The sequence below is a fragment of the Mustela lutreola genome, chromosome 9 (assembly GCF_030435805.1).
Source record: "Mustela lutreola isolate mMusLut2 chromosome 9, mMusLut2.pri, whole genome shotgun sequence".
NCBI classification, from domain to species: Eukaryota; Metazoa; Chordata; class Mammalia; order Carnivora; family Mustelidae; genus Mustela; species Mustela lutreola.
Window position 1 is genome coordinate 35,408,247 of NC_081298.1, and position 23,491 is coordinate 35,431,737.

Below are 23,491 nucleotides of genomic sequence, written 5' to 3' on the forward strand. Positions count from 1 at the left end.
ACCAAGAAAATTACCACCAGGCTTAATATAAATTGGTAGATTTCATCAGTTGTCCCAAGGAGTTGCTTCAAGTACAAAGCCATTAACATCAGTCCCACACTGGAGAAATAAATCCCATTTTTTAGTGTTAATATTTTCTGAGAAGAACAAAATCCATTTTTAAAATTCTCCCCAGACTTGGTTATTTGATAAGTGACTTTCTTAAAACAATAGGAGAGGACAAGGAAAGGAACAATCATTGAATAACTTAAAAAGCACCACATAATGAAATGAACTTCAGATGCATTCAGGGTTCAAATGGGTTTTAAAATGTTAAATCCTGAAAAAAATAGAAAAAAAAGGAAGCCTCTTAAATTTCTATAGAATATTACTTCCCAGTGTGTGTTCCATGAACCTCTGATTTGCTGGGATATTGATAAGCATTACATGCAAAATTGGTTCCACTGTCAAACTTGTTAAGAGAATCATTGGATACAGCAAATTGAGACATGTTGATTTCACATTTGTCAGACAGACTAAAGACAGTAACATTTTCCTTTTGTCTTTGACCCTTTAAATAGTTTTTCCTTGTGGCCACTTATATGCTTGGTGTTTTGTGAAATACATTTTGGGGAAACACTGTAGCGAAGAACAGTTGACCTTCTGGAGTTTGAACCAGAAATAGAAGTTTTTTTAAAAAGTGAGAAATTTTATCAAAAATCCAAAATTATAAAATTAAATCAACAATAGCAAATGCATTTTGTAACATATTTGCATTTTGTAACAAATGCAACAGCCATCTGGTTAATATCTAAGCTCATTCAAATTAATATTAAGCCTGTCAACGTTCTGGGAGATGAAAGTATGAGAAAACAATCTGACCAATCACATAGGAAGAATTCAAAATATAAAATAAAGCTTAGAACAAATATAAACCATGTTGCATGCATGACCTTGTTAGTCCCGCCCCCCAGAGTCTTGATTCTGTCTAACCCATGGGGTGCTTATTGCACACTGCCAGCCCTGTCTTCCCACAGTAATGAATGGAGCTCACCTTGCACAGCTCTCAGGATGGCTGCCACATGCCCACCTGCTTTGTTATTCCGCAGAAGTCTCTGCCATTAACATCCTATTTTCCATCAATTGATGAATCACTCACTGCACGTTGGTCCTAAAGGACAAGCCAACATTTTTATGGTTAAAATACTTACTGGATCTTGAGAAGGATGTGGGACATACTCTAGGCTAAATTGTACTTTGAACAGTTTTTCAGACCATGGAAAAGGTAGCTCTCTAAGCCAGGAAACTATTCCCTATATGTTTTCCTAGGGGATTAATTAGTGTCTGTCCATTCTGGAGAATAGAATGGTGTCTATTCTCTTCAAGGGTTAAGCTAGACTAGCTCCCAATAGCACCCATTCCATTGGTTCTCCCATTTATAGGAATGTATACCCAGTCCGAAATGCAGTATGCGAATTCTACAGTCCATCATCTTTGCCCTCTTTTTTTCCTTAGAAGGTTGATTCATGTTCTTTGTGGCTTAGGGTCAGCCCAGATAGACTTTAATTGTGAGTTGCACCTGCCATCATTATAAAATATCCATTTCCTGAGTAACTTAGGGCCTTTTGTAATGAATTTGGCCTCACCTGGTATTCTCTAGGTGGCGTGCGTTGTTATTTCGGCCCACTTTGCCTGCTATGAATTGTTGTGTCTTTGATTCTCTATTTTAAACCATGTCCTTGGCCATTTTTCTGTTTTTAACTGCTCTGAGTAACCCTATTTTAGATGCATCTGTTTATATAAAATCTATTTAGATTTTGATTTTATATGAGTGGTGGCTTTTATTTTAATGGTAGAATGTATCCAGTTTGTATTTATCTAGATGGCCCAAAGGTGTGGCCCCAGAACTGTCATTTATTTTATGAAATGAAGGTATATTTAACATATGTAAATATATAAATAAATAATTATAAGATATATTCCTATATGTTCCATATGTTCTTTATTTTGGTGTGTGTGTGTGTGATATTTTCTAAGGTTTATGGTCTACATTTAGGTCTTTTTTTTGGTTGTTGGAATGGTAGTTTTACTTACTGTTATTATTTACTGATTGACTTTTAAAAATTGAGGTATAATTGATATCAACATTATATCAATTTCAGGAGTACACATAACTTGATATTTGTATACATTGCAAAGTGATCACCAGAATAAGTCTAGTTAACACCCACCACCATATATAGTTACAGATTTTTATCTTTCTTCAGAAGAGAACTGTTTTTGGATATTTTAAAGGCAATTTGATAGCTTTTCATATACATAAACCTTTGTTTATTGAATTAGCACTTTACATGGTATTCATTAATATTTTTCTATGCAAGAGGAGATTATTATAATAACTTTTGCACCCTTAAATTTACCTGTCCACTGCTTTTATATATGTACAACCAGCTTGGTAGATACAAAAAACTCCCATTTTCTTTCTCAAATGATAGTCTAAAGATCGTTTAGTTATTTTCTAGCACTGAATGTTGCTGCGGCAAAATCTGGAGGCCATCTTGATTTTTCCTTTTTAGAGAGGACTTGAATTGTTACCCAGATGCTCACAGGACGTGTCCTCTACCTAGCTTTACCTAGGCATACCTTATTGATTGTTCATAATCCATTTTTCCTGAGACCTCAGTATGCTTTTTTAATCTTCAAATTCAGGTTTTCACTTCAAGAAAGTTTTCTTCTATTGTATCTCCATATTTTTTCTGTTCTACTTGGTGTTTTATTATTGAGCACCAATTACATATATGTTAACTCTTCTTTGCCTGTCAAGACCATTTTAGCTTCCATCATCTGTTACATTTTCCTTAGCTCTTTCAAGTTTTTCCTTCACATCCATGGTTTTTTGTGCTGTCTTGCCTCCAGCTTCACTTTCCTTTCTTTGGTAGTTTTATTTTCCTCTCTCATTCCCGAAACTCAGTTGGTTAAACTTCATCTTTTCCTTTATTTATCTTCTATTGTCCTAGAAGCCCTGCTTTTAGTCTTGATCCATCTTTGCACTTCTGTTTTAGAAAAAAAAAAGTTTTATTTAACTTCTTTGCTGTCATAGAAATAGGACAGTCAGAAATTCTTACATAGTATCATTTTTTCTAGTGTGTACTTTTTGCCTAGCTTTTATTATCAGGTTTCTTCCTTTTGGTGTCTGTATTTTTCATAGGTCCCATGCTAGTTTTTTTTTGTTGTTGTTGTTCGTTACTGTTCCTCTTTGAATGAAGGCTCTGTTTAGAGTGAGGTCATTACAGAGTCAGTTTGGAGTTTGACTATCGTGCGCTCGATTCCAACACTACCCCTAATCTGTAGTTCATTTTTGACATGGATTATGTGGAGGGTCTGTATGTCTGAGGTCCTCGGTGGGGGGATTTCACATTTTCCTCTCTTCATTGGAACAAAACAAGTTGTCAAAAGGGCAGAGCTCCTTGTCATCTACTTGTTCTTAATGCTGTGATACTGACAGCCTGCTTCTAATAACCATGGCCGGTCTGCACATTTCATCATTCAGTACCATCTGCTTTGTCACTCTGCAGTTTCAGAGGGGACACAGTAACCCATCACCAGCTCTACAACAGAGACAGTCCTGCACGTGGGGTACAGACTGCAAGATGCCCAACACCCAAGCTTGACAGAGACTCACAAATCAGCGCTCAGATTCTTCTCTGAACCAAGTCCTATCACATTTGGTTATGTGACTGTTTTCTAATTCTATTAGAGGTTTACTCTTGTTTTCCTGTCTTGGTGTTTCAGCTGATTCCAAGAAGGCAAAATAAGGCTCTGCCACCTTCAACTAACCAATTATGGTTTCCAAAATTGTTACTTTTTCTTTGCTAACCAGGTCAAATATAGAGAGACTATTAATGAAGTACTCTTTGGGGATTCTATTTTTCTACAGGTATTCTGTTTTACTGCATTTTGCCTACAAAGCGGCATTATCGCTGCGCATTGATTGCCCTGGAACATGGCGCAGATGTCAACAACTCTACCTATGAAGGAAAACCAATATTTCTTAGAGCTTGCGAAGAAGCACATGATGTTAAAGACACGTGCCTGACATTTTTGGAAAAAGGAGCCAATCCGAATGCTATCAACTCAGTATGGCTATTCCTGGGATTATAAATATTCCCCCCTCCTTTTTTTTTCATCTATAGAGTCTTAGTAGTGCATTTAAATATGGTAAAATTATCCTGTCAGCTTATAGACTGTTCATTTCTATTCGAAATGCTTTATGATGATATGCCCTCATTATCTTTATATTGCCATGATTTTATGGTTTATTTCCTAATTACGTTTGAAAAATTGGTATTTATTATGCATAGCGGTAAAACATTAGAGAAAATAGAGAAGATATCACCAATGCCTAATAAAAATTTATCCTTTTTGGAAAGAAAATATGTAGTTGTGCAATTTCCCTTATCCATTTTGCTCCCTCTCAAAATTTGGCCAATTTTATTGAGTTTTTTAATTCCTTAAGAGGCATTTAAGAGGCAATAATTATCAATTTGTTTCTCATTAGATATTTTACCCTCTTTTCTCCCCCTTTGCTCTACTTTCTTTGCAAAAGAAACTGCATCGTTAGCATGATTTTTTTTCACAGGGACATGGTGTGACCTTGACTTTGATATTGGAACTCTCTACATTGATCCACTGCATTGACTTCATTTTTCCTATTTGCTTTGTGGAACTAATAAAGATACAGAGAATTATACCTGCCAGTGTGACTCTAAGGCCAAATGGATTTAGAACATATGCATACCAAATGTGTTATTTAAGATGTCAAGTATAACCAGAATTTGATTTGCTTCTCATCCAGTCCACAGGTCGAACTGCTTTAATGGAAGCATCAAGAGAAGGAGTGACAGAACTAGTTCGAGGGATATTGGAAAGAGGAGGCGAAGTGAATGCCTTTGACAATGAGAGAAAACAAGCTGCACATTTTGCTGCCCAAGGAGGCTTTTTTGATGTAATAATCTGCCTTTTGCTTTAAAATTTTTGTTCACCATTTCTCACTTTTTCCTCAAATTTTTAAATATCATATGGGTTACACTAAGAATTTATTCCATGTTACCATCTTGATTTCCCTAAATAATTCCAAAATTGTATTTTATACCAAATACTATTTTTAAAGCCTTTTTCTAGATCCTTATTCAGCTTTATCTGCTTGCCAAGTCTATTCACCTAATATTATTAACAATGATTTTCTGTATTTTTTAATAATGGCAATTTAAAAGTTTTGCCAACCAAGACTACTTTATTTTATACCTCCATTACATATTAGAATCTTCATAATACATACAGCATGACCAATGTCAACATCTCATCTCCCTGATTTTTTTGTGTGCATCTAATGATTCACCTCAATTTTAAACTCTTCAGTATTCTGATTATCTGGATATAACAGCAAAGGGTATCTTATAGGTACAGTGATATTGCACAAATGAGATAGAAACCAATGCTCTCCTTTTTTTTTTTTTTTTAATTCTCAATTATATCTAAAATTTCTTTACCCAATTTTCTGAGCTTTAACAATTATTTTTGTTTTGGTCATTGAGTTTCTTCCTAATAATGAAAATCTACACCACAATAGAAGCCACATTTGGTAAAGAATGTGCCTCCCTGATGATATTTCCCATAGGCTGATGTTTTCTAGAATTATTGGAATTCACTAAGATGGCATGTCCCAGCTGAATATAGAATTTTCTAAACTCTAGATCGACACTATTTGATAGAATTTTTGGCAATGGTGGAAAAGTTATAATAATATAATATAGCAGCCCATGTGTCTTTTGAGTATTTTAATTATGGCTAGTGAAACTAAGGAATTGGATTTTTAAAAATTGTATTCTATTTAATTCAATTTAATTTAAAATAGCCACATGTAGCCTAAGCAACTATGGAATAACAACGTTTAGGTGCCAGTCTTCATTCAATGAATGTACATTGCTATTCCTCTATTCCTCTAAATATTTTGCAGATATTGAAGCTTCTTTTTGCTTACAACGGAGACATGGGGCTGATTGCAATGAATGGGAACACACCACTTCATTATGCTGCCATGGGTGGTTTTGCAGATTGCTGTAAATATATAGCTCAGCGAGGTAAAATTACCTAGCAATTTTATGCTTAAAGTATTTATGATTTACCCATGTTGTAGATGAGCAGGAAATCTGGGTTGTAGATGAGCAGGGAATCTGGGCCTATCACTTGTCAGTTGCTTATCTTTTTCAACAGCCAAACCTCAGTTATATATGTAGAAAAAAAAAAAAAAAAAGAAAATCTTTTCTTACTCTACCTTCTGTCAAATCATGAATCTGAATTTAAAGTGATGAAAATATTCTCAAATATTTTTAGGTTATTAAAAATCTAAACAGGGCTTTCATGGGCCAACTATATTAAAACGCTTATAGTTATTAAACTCCTTAAAAAAATGTTGACATCAATCTGAAAGATGAATACTGAAAACTATGTCTTTTAGTCTGAAGTCTTAACTGTTTTATTAAAAACAGTTCAGTTGTATCAAGTGTAAAGGATAACTTTACTAAAGAACTTGAAGTTGTGGGAGAAATGTTTTAGGGAGAAATAAATAAAATGAAAATTTTCATTGAAAACTTGAAAAATAAGTAATATTTTAGGTTTTCCTATAACTTCTATGAAACTATTAACTTAGCAATATGAAGTATGTATAGATAGCTTAATGTATTCCATAAAGGGAATATTAGCTAATTAAGTTTATGGACCAAATTGGTGTTAATTACATGCTGACTGTAAAAGTTTTTAATTTACAGCACCTGGGTACCTAAGTCAGTTAGGTGTCTGTCTTTATCTCAGGTCATGATCTTGGGATTCTGGGATCAAGCCCCATGTGGGGCTCTCTGCTTAGTGGGGAGCCGGCTTCTCTCTCTCTGTGTCTGCCCCTACCCCGACTTGTTGTCCGTCTCTCTCACACGCACAAATAAAGTCTTTATTTAAAAAAGTTTCTAGGGGCGCCTGGGTGGCTCAGTGGGTTAAAGCCTCTGCCTTTGGCTCAGGTCATAATCCCCAGGGTCCTGGGATAGAGCCCCGCATTAGGCTCTCTGCTCAGCAGGGAGCCTGCTTCTTTCTCTCTCTCTGCCTGCCTCTCTGCCTACTTGTGATCTTTCTCTGTCAAATAAATAAATAAAATCTTTTAAAAAAATAAATAAAAAATAAAAAAAAATTCTAACTCTTTATCAGATCTGGAACTGTGTTATGCTGAATTTTATGGTAGTATGTTTTTTTTCCAGTTTAAGAAATAGGCAAAAACTTAGTGTCTGTTCTACAACTTTAAATAGAGCGGAGAATTTTAGAAGTCTCTGGGACCTAGAGTTCCTGCATTGTGACCACTAATATAAATAAGACTAATGTGCCTGTAAAACTAATAGTATAGTAACTGATTCACTTTTACTTTTTATGAACTTATACAAGCTTGTACTCTTACCCTATCCCCCCAAATAATAAACACTTAACAAATAAAGGAAAATATATCAAATTCAATATACATCAAATGCCCCCATTAATTGTCTCATCAGTCTTGTTTTAAAATTTGTCACTAGCAGCAATTTATTCTGACATTTTTAAAACTGTATATTTCTAAAAACTATGGATCTGCCCAGATTAAGACAAGCTTCTACAACTCTAACACGTTGACCACTTTATTATTGGGACAACATCACCAGACATTTACTCTGTCATTTATGTACTCTTGGGAGAAAGTCACAAAAAGCAAATTGAGAAGCACATTTGGTCAGAGCTTGCCCAATGATGCCGAAAAGTATTACCCTCCTGGCAGAGTCATGAGCTTAGACCGTGTTTCTGAAACGGGTCTAAAAGCATTCTTTTTTTTTTTTTTTTTAATTAATTAGTCTGAAATATTCTAAATTCTGTAGCATGTTTCGAAGTACAACCACTTCCCTGGATCTCAGGTAGGGGTTCCAGTTCCATAGCGGAAGTGGGAGCAGTTACACGTCCAGCTTTCGAGTCTTCGATCTAAGGCAATCAGAGCAGCAACAGACAGTGCATTAGCCAAGAAATGCTCATTTCTGAGTGAACTCCCTGGGTTTAGTGTCTTCTGCACTTAACTTCGAAGGCTGGATACCTTTGATACATTAAACTCTCTTCTTTAATGTTCTCCTCCCTTGCCCCTGGTCCTGTTGCTGGAGCAGTTTACAAGGTTTGTAAGCAGTGTGAGTACCTAATGCAGGGCAGCTGCCGGGAGTTTGGAGCAGTTCTAGGGAAGCACCCCATGAGGCTTCTCTTTCTCTTGGGCCTTTGGTGGCTGGTGCTCTGCGGCACATACCAGCTGTAAACTGCGTACCCTGGACCGCAGATCATACATCACAAAGAGAATGAATGGATCTTTGCTTTTACCAAAAGTCCCAAGGCAAAAGGAGAAGAAAAAGGCCTTCAGATAATTAAGCTGGGATGTTGGAGTCTTTTTTCCCCCACAAAAAGGTTTCTAACTAGGAGGAAACTAAGAGCAGAAGGAGACATGATAAAACCACTTTAAAGTCCTTTGATCCTTGTGGGTGAATATAGAAGGACTGGCTTGGGAGATGGTAGATAAACACCCAGACACCCTGAATCAGCAAAAAAGCAAAGTAAAAACAGCATTCTTAAAATTGCTCTGGAATTATGCTATTGAGAGCAGTCTCAGGTCCCCTTTTCAATAAATCACTGCTCTTAAAACTGTTCAATATGGACATTTTAGAATTCTCATTGTTGTAATACTTTTCCTGAGTTCTTCGACCACTAGTAAAATTATGAGTCTAAGAATGAAATTTTTAAGTTCTAACAATGCCAAAGGAGGTATTAATCTTAAAAGCACCGGGCATTCATTTTCTCTTTCTTTCTTTCTTTCTTTTTTTTTTTAAGATTTTATTTATTTATTTGAAAGAGAGAAATCACAAGTAGGCAGAGAAGTAGGCAGAGAGAAGGGGAAACAGGCTCCTCACTGAGCAGAGGAGAGCCCGATGCAGGGCTCGATCCTAGGACCCTGAGGTCATGACCTGAGCCGTAGGCAGAGGCTTAACCCACTGAGCCATCCAGGCACCCCCTCATTTTCTTTTTGTCAAGGAAAGAAACTATAAAGTATTGGAGGGGCATGCTGTTGCCTATACAACTTGGTTGCTAGACATACTGATTGAGTAGCAATCTTTTTGATTATGTGATATTGACAAAGCAAGAAAAGAGCCTTCTAGATTCAGAACAGTAGCAAGAGCTGCTTCATCATCAGATTTACTTATATATGCAATGGATTTTTAATGTCTCAAGACACTTAGAGACAGCACAGCCTTTTCTAGGGACACTAAGTAGACTCCCCAGTGCACTCGGAGAAGTTTATTTATTTCAGGAATACTTAGATATAATATTGGTGTAATCATTTTAAGGAAAGGTCCAAGAAGGCAAATGAATATTCAAGCACAATTTGCATAACTATAATGCTGGAATCCTTTCAGGTTTGATCAACAAATGACTTGGTTCTCTGTCAGGTTGTTCACATGACCTATCATCACAAAAAGCAGATTGATATAAATTACATTGATTGCATGGAGAATACACATAAATACAGTTTAAGATGGTATGCAGATTTGCAGTCGTAATCATTCCGACAGAAGCAAGTGTTCAGCATTCTGAGTTCCTAAGGGTCTCATAAGCTGTCTGAATCCAGCTTCTTTCCAAATTCAAATGCCATCCTTATTCTTTTCCTGTTGGGCAGGAAGTCTCCTGAGCAAGTATCCCAATATGAAATTTGTTTCAAGTGTCTGTAGGGATTCATGTCTTAATCCTTTAGTGGGCAGAGAACGTAAATTGGAAACATATTTCCCTCAGAATTCACCAAAGTAAAACTCCCAGAAAAAAAAATATTCAGTTTAATTTTGTGATTATAAGAGCTAAATGTTCTCATCACTCTATACAAATAATTTAGGGATAAACTTCTGACCAGTAACTGGAACTACACATAAGGGTTGCACGAATGTCTTCTGCAGAGCTAGGCAGATGCCTAGGCACTATTTCATAATGATGATGCTTCATGTTTTAGGATGTGACCTGAAATGGAAGAACTTGGATCATAAAACGCCCAGGACTGTGGCCAAAGAAGGCGGCTTCAAAGCAGCAAGCAAAGAAATACGGCGGGCAGAGAGAACCGCCAATAAACTGGCAAGGCCAGGAGCCAAAAATCCAAATCCACTCTGGGCCCTGAGACTTCACGATTGGTCGCTGGAGCATGAGACGTTCCTTCGGGAAGCATTTTCGTTTGTGGACAGAGGCGACGGGACAGTCAGCAAAGAGGACTTCGTGTTGACGCTGGAGGAGAGGCAAGAATACGTGACCTCAGAACAGCTGGCTACCATAGCTCAGTATCACGAAAAAGTGCGGGGAGCTGGGGTCAACATTAATGATTTCTTTAAAGGAACCAAGTACTTGAGTAAGTCTTACGTCTTGGGATCCTATGGGACTAAGAAGAAGAAAAAAGGAATGGCCAAAAAGCCAAAGAAAGGCAAGTTTGTCTTACCTCTGCCAATCTGCATTATTCCTGACCACGTGTTTCCCCACTGGGCCGATGGCGGGCCGCCCTATTACATGATTGAAACCTATAAGAATGTAACAGACAGCAGTCGGTTTAACCGAGACCGGCCACCAGAACATCCCATTCAGGATGACTCTGCTTGGTACATTGATGACCCACCGAAGGTATTTTCAAATATTAATTTCATCACCAAGGCAGGAGACCTGGCGTCTCTGAAAAAGGCGTTTGAATCAGGAATCCCTGTGGATATGAAGGATAATTATTACAAAACGCCACTGATGACCGCGTGTGCCACTGGAAACATAGATGCCGTCAAGTTTCTTCTTGACAAAGGGTATGTTTTCTTGGTTCGGCTCCCATTCAACTCCAGAATTTTAGGACAAAGTGCTTCATTCCTGACATCTAGATAACAGACAGATCGTGTATGGGAAAGTGGGTTAATGGGAATCTCGGAATGGATGCACAGAAAGATGGCTTGCCAATGACAACGAGGAATGAAGTTGCTTTACCTAGAGATTTATCTATGTGGGGTGGAGTCGCTTTTTATTTTATTTTAAATTAATGAAAGAATTTTTTTGAACTATTTTTAAAAAGATTTTATTTTTTTATCTGAGAGACAGATGATGAGCAAGGGGGAAGGGTAGAGGGAGAAGCAGACTCCCTGCTAAGCAGGGAGCCCAGCAAAAGAGGTGTTTTTTTAGTAGTTTTTTTTTTTATTTTTGCTTTTTGTTTTTTTGTTTCAGGGGTACAGGTCTGTGAAGGTTTTTTTTTTTTTTTTAATTGTGATAGGAACAGATAACATGATGTACCCTCTTAATAGATTATAAGTGTACAGTAAAGTACAGTGTTAACTATAATCACAATATTACACAGTAGATCTCTAGAACATATTCATTTTACCCATTGCTTTTTAATCTGTCTCCTGTGTGGGGATCCTAACAAATTCAAACAAGCAGGTCAGTGGTCATGATGACAAAGGGCATGTCTCTTTCCCTCCCCCAGAAGCAGCAATCTTTTCCTTGGTTCATTTATAAATATCTTTTAAGATAACCGGGCATGACATTTTTAGTGAACTTCTAAAGCAACTACTTAGGTTTAATTCCTTCTTTTACCAGAGCTGAATGACCCAGCATAAGTTTATTTTTTGTGTTCCCTTTTCTCATTTTTATAATAAGGGCTCTAATAAGTCTCAGCTTGCAGATTTCTTTGAAGATTAAATGAATTAAAATATGTAAAGCACTTATTAGCAAAGCAATTCCATATTTCATAAAAGGGTATTATTATTATTACTATAATGGTCAAGGTCAAAAAAGCATTCAGATTTGTATATTATCAAGAGGGACTATAAAGCAATTAATGAGAATTTGAACTTTTGGACAGTGAAATCTTAAAAAGGACTAACATTTGGGGCACCTGGGTGGCTCAGTTGGTTAAGCAGCTGCCTTTGGCTCAGGTCATAATTCCAGGGTCCTGGGATTGAGCCCCGCATGGGAATCCTTGCTCAGCAGAAAGCCTGCTTCTCTCTCCCCCTCTGCCTGCCACTCTGCTTGCTTGTGCTCTCTCTCTCTCTGTGTCAAATAAATAAATAAAATCTTAAAAAAATAAAAAGGACTAAAATTTAAAATAATAAATTTTCATGCTTAGAATTTTAATAATGAAGGTGCATTTAAAAATCTATAACATGTAGAGAAAGTGGCTACAAAATGAAATAACAGGACTTTTTAAACTTTTTATCAGCTTTAACCTTCATTAAATCTATTTATACAATTTTCCTTAATGTTAACCTTTGCAAAAAGTGTAACCCCTGGGATCTAACTAAGTGTCTTTTAAAGCTAAACAAAATGTACATATATATGCAAAGAAATTAAGACTGTCGGATAATGCAGAACACGAGTCAAGAAAAATTTGGAATGGAGTTTAACTTTACTCGGAGCTTCCCTGGCTCACATTTGAACAACTTGGTAACACTAATATGAAATCTTGCTTTGCATTTCCAGGCTCTGGCATTTGGAACAACCCCCATTTTCAGCTTATGCATCTATCTTATTTTATAGGGCTAACGTTAATGCAACAGATAATTTCCTGTGGACTCCGCTTCATTTTGCATGCCACGCAGGCCAACAAGACATCGTCGAGCTTCTTGTTCAAGCTGGAGCGGCGATCGATGCCGTCTCCATCAACAACTCCACTCCTTTGTCTAGAGCCATTGAGAGCTGTCGACTGGATACCGTCAAGTACCTCCTTGATATCGGCGCTAAATTCCAGCTGGAAAATAGAAAAGGTGTGTGTGTGCACGTGATCGGTGTTTAGGGTCAGAAGGGGAGAATTTATGTTAGATTCCCGTCTGATTCTCTTGTAAGATCACATTTCCCGGCGAGTCGCTACCGCAGTCGCAAGCCCAAGTTGAATGTTCGGGAAGTTGGTTTTATACACAGTGCCTCTCAAATCACGGGTGTGAAAGGACCAGTTCTTTATGTTTGCAATCAGTCATGGATGGATACTTTTGTAAATATAGCAAAAAGTGATTTACTAGAAAATGAAGTGGGGAAATAAAATACAAGTATTTTTTTTTAATCACTAGATTGAAGTGATGGAAAGTTCTATCAAATCCATCCAAAAATTTCTAAATGCTCACTCTTTTTTTAAAACTTTTTTTTTTTTCATGTATTTATTCGACAGACAGAGATCACAAATAGGCAGAGAGGCAGGCAGAGAAAGAGGAGGAAGCAGGCTCCCTGCTGAGCAGAGAGCCCAGTGCGGGGGCTCAATCTCAGGACCCTGGGATCATGACCTGAGCCGAAGGCAGAGGATTTAACCCACTGAACCACCCAGGCTCCCTGTAAATGCTCACTCTTGATTTCTTGTTATTTCACCATGGCCCAGGAAGCATTGCTTTGTGGGATTGTACCAGTTTTCAGAGTATACTGTGGGTTATGAACTGTCATAACTACCACGTCCCTAAGAAGTGGAATAATTTTAAAGGCTATAGAAGTTGGATTCTTTCTAAAGCTGAAAAAAATAATAATTCCTGAGTTAGAGGTTCTCTCTAGGAAATAAATGGGAGGGGCCCGTCGTATGTCATAAAAATATAACCTGAAAAATAGCATTTGAGTAAGTGTTTGACCTCATTGATTGGAGGTGTCATTTTTTTACAATGGAACCCATTGTTTCCTTTTGACTGGGGAGAGCACCAACTTTTCTGGCTGCTTCAGGCTTCCCCTGGGTCACTGGTAGTATTGTTCCAGGCCTGCCTGAGGATATTACAGGTGTCATAATACCCAATTATCTGCATAGAGCACTGTGACACCAGCTTCCTCAGGCCTTTTTTTTTTTTTTTAAAGATTTTATTTATTTATTTGACAGAGAGAGATCACAAGTAGGCAGAGAAGCAGGCAGAGAGAGAGGAAGGGAAGCAGGCCCCCTGCTGAGCAGAGAACCCGATGTGGGACTCGATCCCAGGACCCCGAGATCATGACCTGAGCCTAAGGCAGCGGCTCAACCCACTGAGCCACCCAGGCGCCCCTCCCCAAGCCTTTTTGATTATACCTCCTTGCATAAAGGAAAGGGGAGGATAATGTAAAATTGTCACATGAAAGGAAATATGTGCGAGGTGGGAAGAGAGCCATCAGTCAAATACTCAAACGTATATATTCTACCAATATTTCCTATCCACTTCTTAAGAAACATGCTCAGAAAAACTAACAAGAAAATGTGTTACCAGTAAATGGCACTTTACATTATGAGATTTCAGAGTTGAACCCACCGTAGAGGGTATCTGATCTGGCTCTGTGACCTTACATATAACCACTGGCTGTAGTAATCACACTTACTGTCACATGCTGAGGGCTGGTGCGCTGAGGGTTTTCTGCATTGTTTCTTATCAGTCTGTTTATTACAACTCTGAATTTATGTCTTGAGCAGGACATACTGCCATGGATGTTGCAAAGGCGTATGCTGACTATAGAATAATTAGTTTGATTCAAGAAAAGCTGGATAACTTGCCAAAACCAGCAGAAAGTCAAAAACTGAAAGGCAAGCCCCCTCCTAAAGTGAAGACTGAAGGCCCTGAGGTTAAGAAAGAGGAGGTAAGTAAAGTGATTGACTACCCACTAGTAACTGGAACTTAAAAACTTACTGGAGGTAGGGCAGGGTTTCTATTTACATATTGTTACAATACAATATTATATATTGTTACACAACATGGATAAAATAATATACAAGCCCTATTTTCATCACTATTAAGCAACACTAAAAAAAATACCTAGCAAAGAAATTCCTACTACTGAAAAGTCTAAACTGTGCTCATTGCAGACAGAATCCACATTAAAAACCAAGTTGGCTCAGCCCAATATAATTAGAATGTTGAAAAAAGAACTGGGGTTGGATACGTATATATTTGGTTCTAAGTCATACATATTTGATGAGATGGCTCAGACAAGAAGGGTAAGAGGAATGAAGGCAAACCATGGTTTGCCTTCATTCTTGTCTCATAATCTTTCATTTCCCACCTTACCTCCTTCTAAGGAATTTTAATTGAATTTTAATTTTAATTCAAATTCAAATTTGAATTTTAATGACTATCACTGAGCCCTGGGGATATCAAGCCACTTGGGACTTGGATATGCCACTTGGAATGACTCCAGAAAGTTCTAAAGGTGACAAGGTGATTGTTTCTGGTAATCTGGAATGAGGGGCAAAAGGTTGAGGTTTTTGCCCGGCAGGTTGTGGAGAGAATAAGACTTTGTCATTAGCAGGGAAGCCCGAGTGTATTTCTAAGCTAGAAGTTTCTTTTAGGGAAGCAAGAGGATCCCTAGAGATTCTTGGCAGACATAAAACCAGGATGAAATTCAAAAAGGAAAGGCTCTAATGTTATCAAATTGGAAAATGTTGAAGAAACATGGGAGGAAAGAAGTGGAGAGGGTTAAAGGATTGTGACAAACATGAAAGACAATAAACAATAGAGAGTAATAAACATGGAAGACAAGAGTAAGGGGGTGGGGGCCAGAGGTTAAGGAAGACCAGTTGGCTAAGTTTCTACTACATACAACATTATCTTTTTAGTAGGATAATTTAATTCTTCTAATTAATCAATGGCCCTAGGTCAAGGATGGACATTCTGAAGACTTGTATGCTCTGTCTCTGATACTACTAATTAAGTAGAGTTAAACAAGGCATACTAATTATCTTTCCCTGTTCAAAGTTATAATAATAATCTGTTTCATTTCAAATTACAATTTGCATGGTAACATTTTTATTTTTTCTTGACTTAGAGAAAGACATAAGACATAGAGCAGCAAATAATATTAGCAAGTATATATGGGTAAGACAGAGCAGCAAATAATATTAGCAAGTATATATGGGTTTTTGCAACTAATAAGGTTGGTTTTTCTTTTGTTTCATTTCCAGGAACCACTTTTATCTGTTTACACCATACCAACCGTATCAGAGGAAAAGAAAATGCATAAGGATAATGTGGTTTATCTCAATTCTTTGATTACCAGTGGTTATACCAAGAAAGTGGATATCACATTTATTCCTCGGAGGGTGAGTACTTTGGAAAGAACTTCATAACGTGGTATAAACTCATAGTATCATTTTCCAAATACTTTTTATGCAGAGCACCCAAACAAATATCCAAAGATTATCTTTCATCGTTATGATTTGAAGCTGTCTTTTTGCCAGGTCCTACTGCTTTGACTCAGTAAGTCCAACTTGTTCAGCTTCCAATATCTAGTTTCCTCTGTTACTATTTCAATATTGACATTTTAATTTTCCTTGAAAAACTATCTTTTGGTCAACACCATTCCCTATAGCCATTTGGTCACCAATGCTATAGGTACATTTTCTTGGTGCCTCTCAGACTCTAACCTTCCTTCCCCTTTGTACTCTACCATTTCACTCGGGAGTTTCATATAAGCAACACTGAATTTATTCAGTAGCTGCCTAAAACATCCACAATTAGAGAGGTGGAGGCATTTTTGAAGTACAAGAGGGGTCTTGCCAATGCCCATCAAAGCATGCTGAATAAGAGACCACCAGCCTCCTTTTCTTTCTACTATGAAAATCATTTTCTCAGGACTTCCCTATTAGACATAAAGGTAGCAAACCCCAGTGATCTTTCAACTCCCAGCACTTCCCTGTTTTGACATGAACAACAGAGGATCATCAGAGGTCACTGAAAAGCATTCCAGCTGCCCAAATAGTCACCATCAGAAACAACAATACCCATGTAACCATTGATGTGTCATGTAAGAGGAAAACACAAGTTAAAATAGATTTAGAAGTAGATTTGATAGTTTCGAATGAACTATACTGGGCGTTGTCTGTATACTGCCATGCTTGCTGGCTTTCCTACTCATGCTGGCTCTGAATATCGTGGTTTATTTCAGATCTGGAGTCCTGAAGCCACAACAGCAGAGCTGATCAGGAAAAGGGAGTTGCGGCGAGAAAGGTTCACTTACGAGGTAGACTTTGAGGACTTCATGATGCCCTTTCAGAAGCACATCACAGAAAAAGCTAAAGCCTTGGAAGCCGCCCTCAAGACCTAAATCACAGCAATTACTTCTTGGGGTCAACATTTCGAGGCCCAGGGATTCTACTACAGAGAAAGGTGGTATTTCCATCAAAGTCAAAGCAATCTGCAAATTAAGAATTTGTAACCAAATCTTTGTTTTTGGTCTAACAACTATAAATATTCTGAACTATCTAGAAAGTGTGTATTTTATTTTGCAATAAATAACATATTCTGGGGAAACCCCCTAATATCTTCTTTAAGCATGAGTGGAATAAGTGGCATTTTGGTTATAAACATAACATTATTGTCAAAAAATTGACAGGATGTACATCATTATGCTTACTAAAGATATAATGCTAGTGGAAATTGATGAAAATAATTTAATAGTAGGGAAGAGAAGTAGTTTTAATCTGTTGAGGAAGAAGTTGGTTTCTTATACCCATCATATACATTAGATACTGGTATGTATCTGATACCTTGGGTCAGATAAACATTAGTTACCTCTGGTAGATGCTTCCAGCACTCCAACCCTTTCTCCTCTGCTTTGGGATTGAAGCAGGCCTCACTTCCAGATGTTGGAAGGCTACCTCCAACACTTAGACTGGTGTAGTAGGGCCCAAGTACGTGAGAATGAGGGCCTCCTGGAAGCAGCTCTCAGCCAGAGACTGAAGAGATACAATGTATTAATACCTCAGCTCCCTCACAGCTCTGGTTGAACTCTTTGGAAATGGGCGTTTCTACTGATTGCTAAAGCTCCCCCAAGAGGTTAAGATCACATTGTCCACAGTGGTAATTTGATAACACACCCTTCACTGGCCACCTTCCCTTCTCTGTCCTCCCACATTCTTCCAAGCCTGCAAGTCTTTATCAATATCGCCTCCAAAATACATATACCTAAACACTTATCTCAAGGTTGCTTCAGGAAGAACCTAGACTAAGATAACAGCTACAGCACTAGTTATGATTTTGAGCACCCCCTAGCAAAAATTTTAAAAGCGCATTCCCTTATCTTCTGTTTACTATAAAATAAACATTCCCCCAGCAAGGACGATGTGCCCCCAGGGTCTTGTGCAATTAAGAAACAGTCCAAGTGGTATTCATACACTGGCTGAAACTTGGAGCAAAATTTACAGATGCCAAAAAAATGTATATATGATAAAGAATGACCAGATATCATATGTGACTTTTTCTTATGGCAAGTGTATTGGTGGTGTTGGAGTGGGGAGGAGATGGGGAAAATTTAAAAGACCCACCATGAAACCTTACAATTGCCCATTGGGATTTAGGGCAGGAGCCTGATGCTTGGAAAAGAGATATGTCAGGATTCTACCAGAGAAATAGAACCAGTAGTATAGATAGATATGTGGTAGAGGATGATAGATATAGATAGATAGATAGATAGATAGATAGATAGATAGAAAGAAAGAAATAGATGAGAGAGAGAGAGAGAGAAGGGGATTCACTGCAAGAAGCTGACTTACATGACTGTGAGACTGGCAGAGCAGGCCATCAGCAAGGCCAGGCTAGAAACGCTGGAAACTCGGAGATGAGAGCTGTCCCTGCCATTCCCAAGAGGAATCTCTTCTTCCTCAGGGAAACTTCAGTTCTGCTCTTAAGGCCTTTCAACTGAGAGGATTAGGCTCACCCAGATTATAGAGGACCATCTCCTTTGTGTCAAGTCAACCCGTTGTAGATGTTAATTTCATCTACACGGCTCTTTCACTACAACACATACACCTAGTGTTTGACTGAGTAACGGGGTACTGTAACCGAGCCAGACTGAGACATAAAACTGAACATCGCTGGAGGTGTACTACTGAGCAAAAAGTGAGGGGAAGCCTCACCCACACCAGGAAATGCAGTGAGTGCTGGGCAGGAGCTCCAAAAATGGGCACAGAAGCCCCATTGACAGAAAGAGTTCACTTTAGGATTGCCTTAGCAAAATGCACCGACACCAAATTACAAGTCTGACAGCCATATATGACAAAAACCCTTGCTCTATCCCTCCCCCACTTTCCACCTGTGAAGAGCCTTTAATGGTGAGTGGGGAGGAGCCTGGATGAGTGAGCCAGGAGCAAACCAGGCCCGCTTTCCACTGAGGCAAGCTCAAGCTGGAGTTTTTTCCAAGTTGTATATTATGGAGCCTGGAGAACTAAATTTTGTTTGTTGTATGAGTTTTGTGTATATGTTTATTTTAAATCATTTTGAAGTTTTGAGCTAATGTCCAATGTACAGAAAAGTTGCAAGAATTTTACAAAGAATTCCTGAATATTCTTTGCCCAGATTACCTACATGTTAACCATATGGCTTCTTTCTTTCTCTCTCTCTTCATATATGTGTGTGCATGTGTGTGTGTAATTTTTTTCTGAACTATTGGAGTGTCAGTGGAAGACCTGATGTCCCTTACCTTAAATACTTTAGTACGTAGCTCTAAAAAACAAAGACATTCTTTTATTTTTTTTTTATTTTTTTAAGATTTTATTTATTTGACAGAGAGAGAGAAATCGCAAGTAGGCAGAAAGGCAGGCAGAGAGAGGGGAGAAAGCAGGTTCCCTGCGGAGCAGAGAGCCCTGGGATCATGACCTGAGCTGAAGGCAGAGGCTTTAACCCACTGAGCCACCCAGGTGCCCCCAAAGACATTCTTTTAAAGAACCATGTTACAGCTATCAAAATTAGGAAATTAATATTTGAATTAACTAGTCTACAGATGCTGTTCAGATTTTGCTATTTGTCCCAATAATATCCTTATAGCAAAAGAAAATCCCAGGTTGTGGGCTACATTAGTTGCCTATCTCTTTCATCTCTTTAACTTGAAACAGCTCCTCAATCTTTGTGTGTGTGTGTGTTTAATAACACTGATATATTAGAAGAATGCATGCTAGTTATCTTGTAAAATTCCTTCAATTTTGAAGTCTTAAGTTTCCTCAAGAAAGATAGCTTCAAGTGATACATTTTAGGCAGGAATACCACCAATGTGATATTGTACATCAATGTTTATAGCAGCAATGTCCACAATAGCCAAACTATAGAAAGAGCCCAGAAGTCCATCGACGGATGGATGGATAAAGAAGATGTGGCCTATATATATACAATGGAATATTACTCAACATCAAAAAAAAAAAAAAAAGAAATCTTGTCATTTGCAACAATGTGTATAGAACTAGAGGATGTGGGGTGCCTGGGTGGCTCAGTGGGTTAAAGCCTCTGCCTTCGGCTCAGGTCATGATCTCAGGGTCCTGGGATTGAGCCCCGCATCAGGCTCTCTGCTCAGCGGGGAGCCTGCTTCCTCCTCTCTTTCTGCCTGCCTCTCCACCTACTTATGATCTCTGCCTGTCAAATAAATAAATAAAATCTTTAAAAAAAACAAAACAAAACTAGAGGATGTTATGCTAAGTGAAATAAGTCAGAGAAAGACATCATATGATCTTGCTGATATGTGGAATTTAAGAAACAAAACAGAGGCTCATAGGGGAAGAGAGGGAAAAATGAAACAAAACCAGAGAGGGAGACAAACCATAAGAGACTCTTAATCCCAGGAAACAAACAGGGTTGCTGAAGGGGAAGGGGGGGGATGGGGTAAGTGGGGGATGGGCATTAAGGAGGGCAGTGATGCAGGGAGCACTGGGTGTCATATAAGACTGATGAATCACAGGCCTGTACTCTGAAACCAATAATACATTATGAGTTAATTTTAAAAAAAAAGGCTTTTGTAGTCAGCAGACCTGGGTTTGAATCCTCACTCTGCCATTTACTAGCTGCCTGTCCATGGATCAAGTTACAAATGGTCTTTGAATCTCAATGTCATCCTCTATGAAGTAGGATAATAATCCGACACTAAGTCTTCTGTCATGAGAATCAAATGGAATTACATCTGTTAGGTTCTAGTTTTGTGTCTATGCAGTCTGTGCTTGGTAAGAGACTTGTTTTTTTTTTTAATTTTTTAAAAAAGATTTTCTTTATTTATTTGACAGAGAGAAAGGGATCACAAGTAGGCAGAGAGGCAGGCAGAGAGATAGAGGGAGAAGCAGGCTCCCCACTGAGCAGAGAGCCCAATTCAGGGCTCCATCCCAGGACCCTGAGATCATGACCTGAGCCGAAGGCAGAGGTTTAACCCACTGAGCCACCCAGGCACCCCAAGCAACTTGTTTTTAACCCTCCTTCAGTCTCTAGGGGCAAGGTAAACCAAAAGAAGGTGCAGGGATGGAGATCCAGACCTAGATAATCAGAAGGGTAAAGGTTTGTTGAAGCAGAATCACTTTCAGACTGTCAGTTGAAGTGATTTGAACACCGAGACATTTTCTTTAGTTTCTGATAATCAGAGAAAGATGAACATTACCCTTTTCACTATGAAAATAGTCACTTAATCCCAGCCGTATTAATTATAGTGCCCAAATGTTAACTTTTTTGTTTCTAGAGCCTAACCCAACTTCTTCTAGAATTAAAATAGGTTATTAAAACAGAGTTGTAGTTGAGCTCCTTAGAAATAGAGCTTGAGATGGAAACTCTTACGTAAATGCTTTATTGCAGGAATGCTCCCAGAAGAGACTTTTCAGGACATGATGGATGCTGATAAATAAGAGGAGGACCTAAGGAAGAGAAAGTTAGATTCAGCCTGACTCCAGGGGGTAGTTGTACTCTGCATAGTCAACATTAGCCAGCCACCAGTGGGGACAGAAACCTCACAGATGCAAGGTGGCTCCCATCAGTCAATGGCAATCCTCCAGAGCAGGGGGGGAGCTCTGAGCCACCAGCCACGGCCACGGAGCAATGCACGTGCCAACTGGTAAGGGGAATTTGGTAGCATCTGCTATAAATGACAAGTTTATGGTAATGTTTATGGTAATGTTTCTGACAGTGATTTCTTGGGGCTCATTTTGTATAACAAATTCTCTCTTTTAAAAAGAGATGTAATTTTTGCAAACTTCCAGACTTGTCTAAATCATTTTTTAAATGATTTTATTATTTATTTGACAGAAAGAGACAGTGAGAAAGGGAACACAAACAGGGGGAATGGGAGAGGAAGAAGCAGGATTCCCACTGAGCAGGGAGCCCAATGTGGGGCTCTGTTCCAGGACTCTGGGATCATGACCTGAGCCGAAGGCAGTCACTTAACTGACTGAGCCACCCAGGCACCCCTGTTTAAATCATTCTTTTTTTTTTTTTTTAAAGATTTTATTTATTTTATTTGAGAGAGAGACAGGGAGAGAGAGCATGAGTGAGAAGGGCAGAGAGAGAAGCAGACTCCCCGTGGAGCTGGGAGCCCGATGCGGGACTCTATCCCGGGACCCCGGGATCCTGACCCGAGCCGAAGGCAGTCGTCCAACCAACTGAACCACCCAGGCACCCCTGTATAAATCATTCTTAAGGATACAGAATGAGCAAGAACAGCAATGAGAGCCAATTCAGTGGCTACTTAAAAAGGAGAAAGTCATTTCTGTTTCTTCAAGCTTGAGTTGAGCATTATCAATCACTGAAAATTATTACTGTGAGAAACAGGCAAATGCATTCAAACCCTATGCTCAGGAGAAGGTCATGTCTAATTGGTACAAATGAATCACACATACACACACCCCAGCCATGTAGTTGATTTAGCAATTTTTATTGAATTCACAATGTAGCAAATTCCCTATGTAGCCTTGAAGGTGCCCAAGAGAACCACTGAGCCTGCAGTTTGTTTTTGAGGAGGTGCTATGACAGGAGAGGGAGGGAAGAATTTAGATGCCTTCTGCCCCCAGCTATAAATTTGTAGTAAATAGTCGTCTGTACTGCTATTATTTTCTAAATATTTGTACAGTGGGTATATTTTTTCCTGGATTTGTGTTTCTTTAACAATGGATCCTGGAGGGAATTTATAAATGAGAGCAGACGAAGCATTTGTGCACATCAGATAAGCTCATGATAACATTCTTAGGTCCTTAGGCAATTGTTACTACATCATGAATTTTATCTGGGCAATAAAGAAGAATGGAATATTCTGTTAATATTCGGGAATTCACTGGAGATTTGTTTTTTCATTCCAGATAAATAGTTGAGTATTATGTGATGCATATGTGTGTGTATTTTATTCAGGATCAATAATGATGGTCTTTTCCTTTTATCTTCAGTAAATAAGACTTTGAAGAACTAATACATAAAAGATGATTTGATTTCCATAGCTTTAGTGACTTTTTTATAAGATGGTGTGAAATATCCATGTATTTCCTTAAACCTGGGAGGTTATTATGTTCTTTGTTGTTGGGACACGCAGGCTCCAATGTGGTGCTCCTCTCTTAAAGAAGTTGGAAATAAGAGAAATAAATATTCTCTCCCCAAAAATTATATAATGAAATTAAGACAGGAAGAATGAAATGAACAAGAGACAAAGTATTCCTGATAAGTCTGAATGGATCCCAAACTAAAGCAACATATTG

At 38.3% G+C, this 23,491-nt stretch overlaps 1 protein-coding gene across 2 annotated transcripts in view; it reads left to right on the top strand.

Moving 5' to 3' along the window:
* Positions 1–17,301, top strand: part of ANKEF1 (ankyrin repeat and EF-hand domain containing 1) — a 24,254-nt gene extending 6,953 nt beyond the window's left edge. The window contains exons 3-10 of one of the 2 annotated variants that reach the window (XM_059134017.1): positions 3,917–4,116; positions 4,835–4,984; positions 5,996–6,119; positions 10,079–10,901; positions 12,622–12,848; positions 14,489–14,652; positions 15,974–16,111; positions 16,957–17,301. In XM_059134017.1, the coding sequence (XP_058990000.1) occupies positions 3,917–4,116; positions 4,835–4,984; positions 5,996–6,119; positions 10,079–10,901; positions 12,622–12,848; positions 14,489–14,652; positions 15,974–16,111; positions 16,957–17,115 (1,985 nt within the window). In that variant the 3' untranslated portion in view covers positions 17,116–17,301. The remainder of the gene's footprint in view (positions 1–3,916; positions 4,117–4,834; positions 4,985–5,995; positions 6,120–10,078; positions 10,902–12,621; positions 12,849–14,488; positions 14,653–15,973; positions 16,112–16,956) is intronic. The other variant, XM_059134018.1, reaches the window with a different exon arrangement.
* The last annotated feature ends 6,190 nt before the right edge of the window (positions 17,302–23,491 follow it).